This window comes from Photinus pyralis, unplaced genomic scaffold, assembly GCF_008802855.1.
Source record: "Photinus pyralis isolate 1611_PpyrPB1 unplaced genomic scaffold, Ppyr1.3 Ppyr1.4_LG6, whole genome shotgun sequence".
NCBI classification, from domain to species: domain Eukaryota; kingdom Metazoa; phylum Arthropoda; class Insecta; order Coleoptera; family Lampyridae; genus Photinus; species Photinus pyralis.
Genome location: NW_022170663.1, coordinates 33674494 through 33684180, shown reverse-complemented (window position 1 = coordinate 33684180; position 9687 = coordinate 33674494). Strand labels below are relative to the sequence as shown.

Genomic DNA, 9687 nt, shown 5'->3' with positions numbered 1-9687 from the left:
ATTTCATTTCAATGTTTTTCTAAATAAGAAAGTTGGAACTGCGCATGCGCAAAATAAAATTTTGAAACTGGCGCTAGATTTTCCTTTATTCCAAGTGCCTATGTATCAAATTTCATTTAATTTCTTCCATAAATAAAACAGTTGGCACTGCGCATGCGCACAACCAAATTTTGAAATTGGCGTTTGATTTTCCTTTATTCCAAGTGCCTATGTATCAAATTTCATTCAAATACTTTTATAAGTAAAAAAATTGGCACTGCGCATGCGCAAAACCAAATTTTGAAATTGGCGTTTGATTTTCCTTTATCCCAAGTGCCTATGTATCAAATTTCGTTTAAATTTTTCCATAAATAAAAAAGTTGGCACTGCGCATGCGCAAAACCAAATTTTGAAATTGGCGTTTGATTTTCCTTTATCCCAAGTGCCTATGTATCAAATTTCGTTTTAAATTCTTCCATAAATAAAAAAGTTGGCACTGCGCATGCGCAAAACCAAATTTTGAAATTGGCGTTTGATTTTCCTTTATTCCAAGTGCCTATGTATCAAATTTCATTCAAATACTTTTATAAGTAAAAAAGTTTGCAATTCGGTTTATAAATGGTCGAGATGCGAAAAGGGCACTGTGAATTTTGAATCGATTCGATCAACTTTTGGCATTGCGTATTATATGGCTAAATCTATTATATGCCCATATTGAATTTCATGCAATTCAGTTCATAACTAACGGAGATGTAAAAGCGATCGAACATTTCTAAACAAAGTTATCGTTCACACGGACAGATAGATGGACAGCCAGACAAAGGAACAGACGGAGAGACCAACCGGCAGGCGACAGATAGCAATGCAAAATTATAAACGATCTCTAGGATCGTTAATAAACGGCAAAAGTGTAAAATTATGGAACATGTAAAAAACCGTTTTTTGTTTTTTTTTACAATAACTTTTTTTGTAAGCGGTACAGAAAAAATTCCTTCCTTGGTACAAGACTCGACACCATAACGAACCAAATAGCGAAAAAAGTAGAACAATAGCTCTTAAAATAAAAAACTAGTAGCGTCGCAAAGTTAGCGGACGGACGGACGGACGGACGGACGGACGGACAAAGTGGCCACAATAGCGCATTTTTTTTATATTTTTGTGGAAATGCGCTAAAAAGTATTTACAAAATCGAATACTGCCCAGCTCCGATCTCGATAAATACTCGTAGTTCGATGGTGAACCTTGGAATTCTACTGTAACCCGCAAATTGTCGTGGATGGACACGTAGTGGTGCTTGGAAATCTGCAACCCTCCGCTGCAGTTTCCTTGGATCAATGGAATCCAGTAACGAGATTTACTTCTCCGCCAAAATAAACCAACGCTGGCGATAAACAATGCAAGCAGGAAAATAAACGCAAGCCTTCGGCCGTTAGTGTTGTTCGTTAACTTTAATGAAGGCGCATCCCTCCGATCACTCCTTCGGAATTTTCCACACCGGTATAGATGGAAAAAGAAAATGATCCCCGCGGTTATCGTGACATTTGGCACTCATACGATTTCGAACTACTGCCCTAAAATGACAATGGGCTTAAGGCGCCTTTAATTTATTTCGCACTGTTAAAAATTATGCGCATTAACGTACTCTTTCAACGCGAGTCCAACCTCGTCTAAATCCCGCTAATAAAATCCCGTCCCGTGCACATTCCTCTACCGATCAACTCGTGACAAATCTAGATATTTATTTAAATTTAAACTTACCACAAATAATACGTCTACGAAATTCAATGTACATTATATACAGCTAATTACAAAATTTTATTCCTACACGCCCAGGTCAAAAAGCATTATGCGAAATTGAAAATATTTACTCCATTACAACACATTGCTTATACACAAAATATCACGCAGAAGCGATCGATTGACACAACTAGTTAAAGAAAACAGAATTACCTTAAAGAGTTACTAATCTTAATTCATAAAGCAACTTTGCTACTTTTCACTTGTTACTTTGCATTTGCATAATTTTGAAATGCAAAGATTATTATCACTGTTTCATAAAGTATTTTAGTCAACGTAGCTTTTGGTGAGTTATTCATCTCTGGTTTACATGTTCTGAATGTTGTCACGTGTCAAAATAGTCTTTATGGACTGAAATATTATCTGAAAACTGCAAAGTGAACAGTTTACAGTTGCAAAGTAACTTTATAAAATTGCCTCCTGGTCGTAAATGTGATTTTCACCAAAAATAACGCACAAACACAGACACCAAAAACCAACTGATGTTGCTTCTGAACCTTCACTTCTTTACTTTAACTTGACTCTCGATTTAGACAACTTCTTAGTAGTATTACGTGCCAAAATAGCCCCATATAGACCCAAATATTATCTGAAAAAAGTGAAAAGTTGCAAAGTAACTTTATGAAATAGGCGCCAGGAGAAGATTTGGCCAATGTGTCTGAACTTGTCCATGCGATCAACATAATTGCACGGATCTTCTGTTAACATCTATAGATAAACCCCCTCTTTATAATTAACGGAGAGAAAGGTGCTGTTCGAAATTAAGAAAAGTGCAAACGTTGACATTCAAAAATACGAAAGAGAAAGCCCTCCTCCCTTTAAATATCGGCCTCGCTTTTATAAAATTGCCAAATGCGGTAAGAGAACATCGGAATTTTCCAGCCGGTCGCCGTACTCTTATGGTAACGTTCAGAAATTAAAACTTTCTTAATTACATGCCCTTTTTTGGATATACTTAGCAGTATAAAAATTATCATATTACATAGTCAAATTAAATAGAAAAGCTCAGATTAAGGAAATAATGGGTTAATTTTATAATTTTACTAGTTTCTGTTGTTAATTTTGTCAAAGAAATTTATTGTATCATAAATTATTAAACATTTGTAACAACTCTACGAACTATATGAAGAGTGGGTGCGTTTGTACTAAATTCAGCTGATAATGAAAAAAGCCTGTAAATAAAAAAAAACCGAACTATTTGTATACCTAATTAGAAAAACTAAATTAAAAAAATTGTTAATTAATCAAGTTCTTCAAATTGTTCTCCATTGGCGTATTAAATTTTTTTATGTAATATAATAATTTTTTTAGGTTTTTATATGCAAAAAGGTTGCCATTGAGCACAATTTTAAAGTATGTAGATTGGTAGCACACTTTTTATAATTCTGCATACCATAAAAAACTTCGTCACAAAAATTGTATTTTTATTCAGACAAAATTTCCACCCTGTATTCACAACGCGATAAAATTGACCATACGCTTTTCGGTACCCAACACTATCTAACATGAGTTTTCCGCAAGTAATAAAAATTATGCAGAGGCAGATCTAGTAATCAAGTACCTTTTCGGTAACTAAGTTCTTTTTAGGTAACTTAGTTACTTTATAAGTAACTATACAAGTTCCTCTGAATATGGCAAAGTTATGTTATTTTTAAAAAGTAACTAAAGTTACAAGTTACTTTTACTGTTATTTTAAAAGTAACTAAGTTACTGCAGGGAACTTAGTTATTTGAAAATAACGTAAATATTAGTTACTTTCCAGCTCTGGGTGTAAGTTATCTGATGTGCACATGAAATGAAATTATAATACAGTTGTTTACTGGAAACCTCATTATTTTCTTCCTGTGTTTTCCGCCGATTTTTTGGTTCAATAAAAAATTAAAAGACATGCGAAACACCCTCGATTGTATTAAAACAATTTGTGATGTAAATAAATCCTACAATGTGTGCAAGGGTTTTAAAAAGGAGTATCGCAGGGCAATTAATAATGAAAAAAAGAAAACTTATGACAAATTTTTAAACAATTCAGATAATAAGGTTAAAGATGCTTGGAGATTAGTTAATTTTGAAAGAAGCAAATCCAACTCTAACAAAAATCATTTGCCATTTTCTGCTGAAAATTTTAATAATTATTTTGTTAACACGGTCAGTCAAATTACAGAAAACTTGCGTAAGCCAGGCCTCAGATCATCTGCAATCATTAAACAATTAAAAACTTCAAGATGTTCCTTTTTCTTACAGCCTATTACCAAATGTGACGTCCTTCAAGCTGTTAGTAAGTTAAAGAAATCCCGCTGTTCGGATTATTATGGCGTCAATGCAATTATAGTTAAAGAAACTATTGATATTTACGCGGAATATTTGGCGACTCTTTTTAACTTGTGCATTACAGAAGGCAACTACCCTGAGGTATTTAAAATTAGCGTTGTGGTACCGTTATTTAAAAAAGGTGAAATTTGCAACTTAAACAACTACAGACCGATTACCATTATTCCTATATTTTCAAAAATCTTCGAAATTATTCTAAATGATAGGCTGTATAACTACTTTAACATTCATACACTATTAAGTCCCGCTCAATATGATTTCCGTAAAAGCTGCTCTACCACTGAAGCAGTTTCCAAAATCATATCTATTATAATTAACTCTTTTGACAAGGGTGAACATGCATCTTTAATATTATGCGACTTGTCCAAAGCTTTTGACTGTGTTTCTTTCAATATTTTACTTCATAAATTAGAGATGTATGGCATTAGAGGCCTTGCAAAAAAATTTTTTCATCATACCTTCAGGACAGAAAGCAATGTGTTGTGGCTAATGGTACCTATTCCAAATTGCTAACCACATAACAAAGTGTACCGCAAGGTTCAATTTTAGGGCCCCTACTTTTCATCATTTATATAAATGACTTTTTTGAATATATTCAACCAAACGAATGCATTGCGTATGCTGACGACACATCTTTAATAGTCACCGATAAAGACCACAAGATACTAACGACCAAGAGCCATAACTCGTTGCAACTTGCTCATGATTGGTTTGCGCACCATAATTTAAAACTAAATAAAGAAAAAACACAAGTAATTACGTTTTCTTCTAACCCTAAGTTTACATCAGGAAAATGCGCTAAAGTTCTAAGAATTTATGTAGACGACCGTTTAAATTGGATCAATCCCATTGACTACCTAGTTAGTAAATTAGCAAAGGCCACGTTTGTTCTAAGGAACTGTGTATTAACACCACCACCCTTCAGGCATGTTATTTTGCACTATTTCACTCTCATTTAATATATGGTGTTAACCTATGGGGTAATTCCTCTAAAGCAAAAAAAGTGTTTTCAATGCAAAAGAAAGTCGTCAAGATGTTAGCCAATGAACATTATAGAGAACACGGTCAAAGTATTTTTGTAAATTTCAAATCATGCCTCTTCCATCTATATTCATTTATTGTGCACTTCTAGAATTCACAAAAAGCAATCCTCGGTACTGACAAATGGCAGCACTCATAAATACAACACTAGAAAGGCTAACGATATGCGAACCCCTTACTTCAGACTTTCCAAGTCTAAAAAGCATTACTATCAAGTGAAACTTTATAATATTCTCCCTAGTAATGTCAGGGACTCGACATTTTATTATTTTAAAAATCGTGAAAGGAAACATATACTAAGTCATTGTTTTTGTTCTGTAGATGAATATTTAAATGCTCCATTTTCTCCTTAGCTCTAGTCATTAGTATTGTATTCTACTTATAACTTTGATCTTTGACTGTGATATTTTATTATTGTACATTTGTTGGTTATTTACATATTCATTGTTATTATATTTATTTTTGTGTATTTATGTGATGTTAGATGTTAGTAGTTTACGATATAGGTACATTTTATCTTGTTGTTACTGTTACCACACATTGTAATTGACGAGTCCTATATTCAATAGCGGTCATTCGGACTAATAAATTAAGAATTATGAATTTGCGTATAAAGAATGATGGATTTTTACTAAAACATAACTTGTAGCCTAGATAAAAACTCCTCGTGTTCACACCATCATTAGAATTTTTTGTTTCGTGAGAATCATATTATTCAATTAAATTCTCTTTGAACGGTATTTGCTTTATACCCATTATTTGGCTTCTACCTGCATTTCATGGCTTTATTTTCGCATTCATTTAACTTTTGTACTTAAACTGCCGTTGAACGGTCGTGTACTAAAATGCCGTTAGCATATATGACGTCATTTATATGACGCGTTTGACGGTATTTGCTTTGGCTGCCGTTCGTTTTAAGGTCATCTTAGCAGTTTTGTAATCAATTGACGGCATCCTCTTATATTACCGTGGCTCCAAATTATGGCAATTATTCAAACACTTGAGGCAAATTAACGTAATATTTTTGTTTAATCATTACAAACGTACTGTGATTTATTGAAAAAAAAAAAACACAAAATGTATCAAACACAAAAAATACATAATTCTTAGTAGCAATTTCTACAAAACCACTGTTTTGATTTAGGCCGCCTAGATAATCCTAAGCAACGAATATTTTTCCACAGAAGGCAACCACTACAACAAACTGCTGTTTGGTCGTTTTGATTGCCTGCACCACACACAGAGCAAGACCAGTGTTGCTTAAGTCGTTTTTGTTCCACTAGGTTAAAGATCTTGTTAAAGGCTTCGTCTGTGCAAAAGGTTCTGAAAAAACACAGTTTAAAATTAATTAAAGCATAAGATAGATTATAGCAAGACTTACTTCATCAAGTGGACGTCAACGCTATTATCTAATACAGCATCAGATATTTCTTCTGGAAACGATTTAAGATCTAAATCTTCAAGAATTTTACCATTTTTAATATCTTTAACAATATCACCATTCTGAACAAAGAAATTTAGTATTAAATCCTGTTTTTCCTGATATGATTTCTTTGAAAACGACAAGGGTTTTCTTTTCCTTCGTTTTGGTAATCCTATTACTGTTAAGTCTTGCCCTTTTGGGCGTCCTCGTTTCTTTATTGCAACTGGCATTTTGATAGTCGACAAATTAATGTCATTTACTTGAACAGTTTGCTGGGATTGGTTGTTGCAGTCACGTACATTAATATCAGCGGTAACAGGAACTTCATTTTCTTTATTTGATTCTTCCATATTGACCTCCTCAATAACTTCAGTGTGGCCCAGAGATGAGAGATTTACGTCACCTAATATATTTAGGTCTTGGATAACCACTTCGTTACAAAACTCTGAAAAATTTTCATTTTCAAATACTACTTCATCATTACTTTCAACAATAAATTGCCGGTCATTTTCGTCTCTAACTTCTATAGGCGTAAGTAGAACAGCAGTATCATTAGCCCACAATGTTTTGAGATTTTTTAATAGATTAAGCCTTTGCTCAAATAACATGCCCGTACGTTGTGCTGCTAAGTCGGCAAGTTCAGTACATAACAGAAGACATTTTTTTCTTCTTTGTGCATAGGAATATATTGGTTGATGCCCTTGTGTGGTCAGTGATACAGATATAGTGCTATCATTAGATGTACATGGCAAGTGATATCCTGTCGATTCATTGTCTTCAAGCAAAGACGTTATAATGTTCGCTGCTTGCCTTTATAATAATCCATGGTCCACCTGTGGTTTACAAGCATTCTATCAAAAAGCTCTACATGTAAATGCCGCCTCAATGCAAAAATATGCTTGCAGGGTAAAATCATTGCATCATACATTACACAATTACACGAAGAAACTGTAGTTTTTGTGGACCCCCGACTATCAGTAATGATGTAATAACCATCTGCAGAAACAGTAATACTTCTGATTTGTTCCGAAATACGAATTTCTCTTAAAACATGCTTTGAAGCTTCACGTGTGAGCAGTTTGAAATATTTTCTTTCATCTGAGTCTTCGGGAAACATGTCGACAGGTTTTTTTAAAATACCATAAACTGCTTTATGATCCCTTTCTGTCTCCAAACTTGAAATAATTGTAAACAAGCTGTTTATAAAATGTTCCAAAGGACTATTTTTGTTTATAACTGACTTTAGTTTAGCGTTAATAGATTCCAGACGGTTATTTAAAAAACTGTTCTTAAAATAATTTTTCCCTAGATTCCACTCATCTTTAGTGTTGTGCCAGTTTTTCATAAAATACTCATACACTGTTCGAGGTACACTATCTTTTAAGCCTTGCATGTATTTTTCGTAGTCATCATCTGTCTTAGCGTAGACCAATTTCTGAATTAGTTCTAAACTAAGTGTACGCTGACTTGGAGTAATTCCCATTTTTTGACACGAAATTTCACGATAAAATATTTTCAATGTGTGGAACACGCATATTATAAGGTTTACATTAGGAAAACAATTCTTAATTACTTCTCTTTCATGTAAGTCCTTGTCAGTCATTATGCATTTCACGTTTATCCATGCTGGATTCTCACTTTTAAAGGTTTCTAAGAACCAGGTGAAACTTTGTCTACCTTCTGATGCCAGTATACACACACCCACTATTTCAGTTTGACAATTACCGTCTTCTACAATTATAAGAAAAACGGGTAATCCTATTTTAAGTAATTTATATGTTGCATCTACTGCAAGAAATTCTGGAAATGCATTCATGGTGCTTTTCATAGCTGGCGTTTGAATAAAAAGACCCCTAAAATTATTGTCTACGTCTCGCAATACAGCTGCATGGGCACCTAAAAGTAATAATAGATAATTATTTAACACTACCACAATAATAAATCCTCCAGGTTACCATATTTCGTTTTGAGTATTTTTAAGCAGTTATCCAGATTTTCTGTTTTGGATTGGTCATTTTTGGTTATATTTGTTAAATCTTGCAAAGTAATGATTTTACCAGTGCTTTCTTGCAATTTTTGTTGTATCATTTTTCTATTTGCTTTCATATTCAAATAATCTTTTACACTTTCCTTCATGTTGCTAGACAGCCTTCTTTGACTAGGGGTATGTGCATATAAGACCTGAAAAGTCATAATTATCCATTAAATTCAAATACCTTTAGAAAAGAAATGAACCGATTTCAAACAATTGCACTAAAAAATGGAAAATAATTATACGGCTGGATGCACAAAATTATAGATTAATGTAATTGCTATAGACAACTATGAAAATTAAGTTCATTTCATCTAAGAAACTATAGTAATTTACAATCCGAATCCATTATCGTTAAACCCTAAAAATCCAATTATAGATGTAGGTACTTACTTTAGATGTGTCATGATTGTGCTGGCTTTGAATCGACGTTACTTCTAATGCATTTCCATCTAATGATGCCTTGAATCTTACATGTACAGGACAATCTTCTTTAAATGTCCAAGACTGCCGAATTTTCTTACCACTGCTCTTGAATTTCCTTCCACCATGATTGCATGCATAAACAAGTTGATAATATATTAAAGAACTTTTTATTTGTCTAGCAATTTTACTACTTGCAATAGTACGTGCATCTCGTTTCCAAAATGTCGTATACGTATTGTCACCAAGTTCCGCGATGGCTTTTTTTGCATCCGCAAATGAGGTAAATCTATCTCCAACTTTTAACATTCTTGGCATGTATAATAGGTATCTAAACCTAACTTAACTAAAAGTAGATAAGAGCAATTAGAAAACGTATGGACTATAGCACTTACCTCATTCTATATCAACAGATCAGATTTAGTTCATATTTGGCACAAGTTGTTCCAACAATGATTAACAACAACCACTTTAACTTTGAATACGCTCTCGGCAAATATAGTATATTAAGTAACATGCACTAACAGCTGTAACGGCAGTATAATAAGATGCCGTCAATTTGATGACGAATCTGCTAGTACTGTCAAACGCGTCACATAATTGACGTCATATCTGCTAACGGCATTTTAGTACACGACCGTTCAACGGCAGTTTAAGTACACCG

The 9687-nt window shown here is 33.5% G+C and overlaps 2 protein-coding genes across 3 annotated transcripts; both read right to left on the bottom strand.

Moving 5' to 3' along the window:
• Positions 1-5994: 5994 nt before the first annotated feature.
• LOC116173840 lies at positions 5995-7083 on the bottom strand. The gene is made up of 2 exons (XM_031491556.1): positions 6527-7083; positions 5995-6468 (listed from the first exon to the last, which is right to left on the bottom strand). Exons 1-2 carry the CDS (start codon positions 6916-6918, stop codon positions 6252-6254), a joined length of 609 nt encoding a protein of 202 aa, XP_031347416.1. The 5' UTR covers positions 6919-7083; the 3' UTR covers positions 5995-6251.
• Positions 7084-7098: 15 nt separating this feature from the next.
• Positions 7099-9677, bottom strand: LOC116173838. Of its 2 annotated transcripts, XM_031491550.1 has the most exons (4): positions 9419-9676; positions 8994-9369; positions 8524-8749; positions 7099-8464 (listed from the first exon to the last, which is right to left on the bottom strand). In XM_031491550.1, the coding sequence occupies exons 2-4, from the start codon at positions 9339-9341 to the stop codon at positions 7359-7361; spliced, it is 1680 nt and encodes a 559-aa protein (XP_031347410.1). In that variant the 5' UTR covers positions 9342-9369; positions 9419-9676; the 3' UTR covers positions 7099-7358. The 2 variants fall into 2 exon arrangements, with proteins under 2 accessions (XP_031347410.1, XP_031347412.1); XM_031491552.1 differs by having other exon boundaries at positions 8994-9677.
• Positions 9678-9687: the final 10 nt, after the last annotated feature.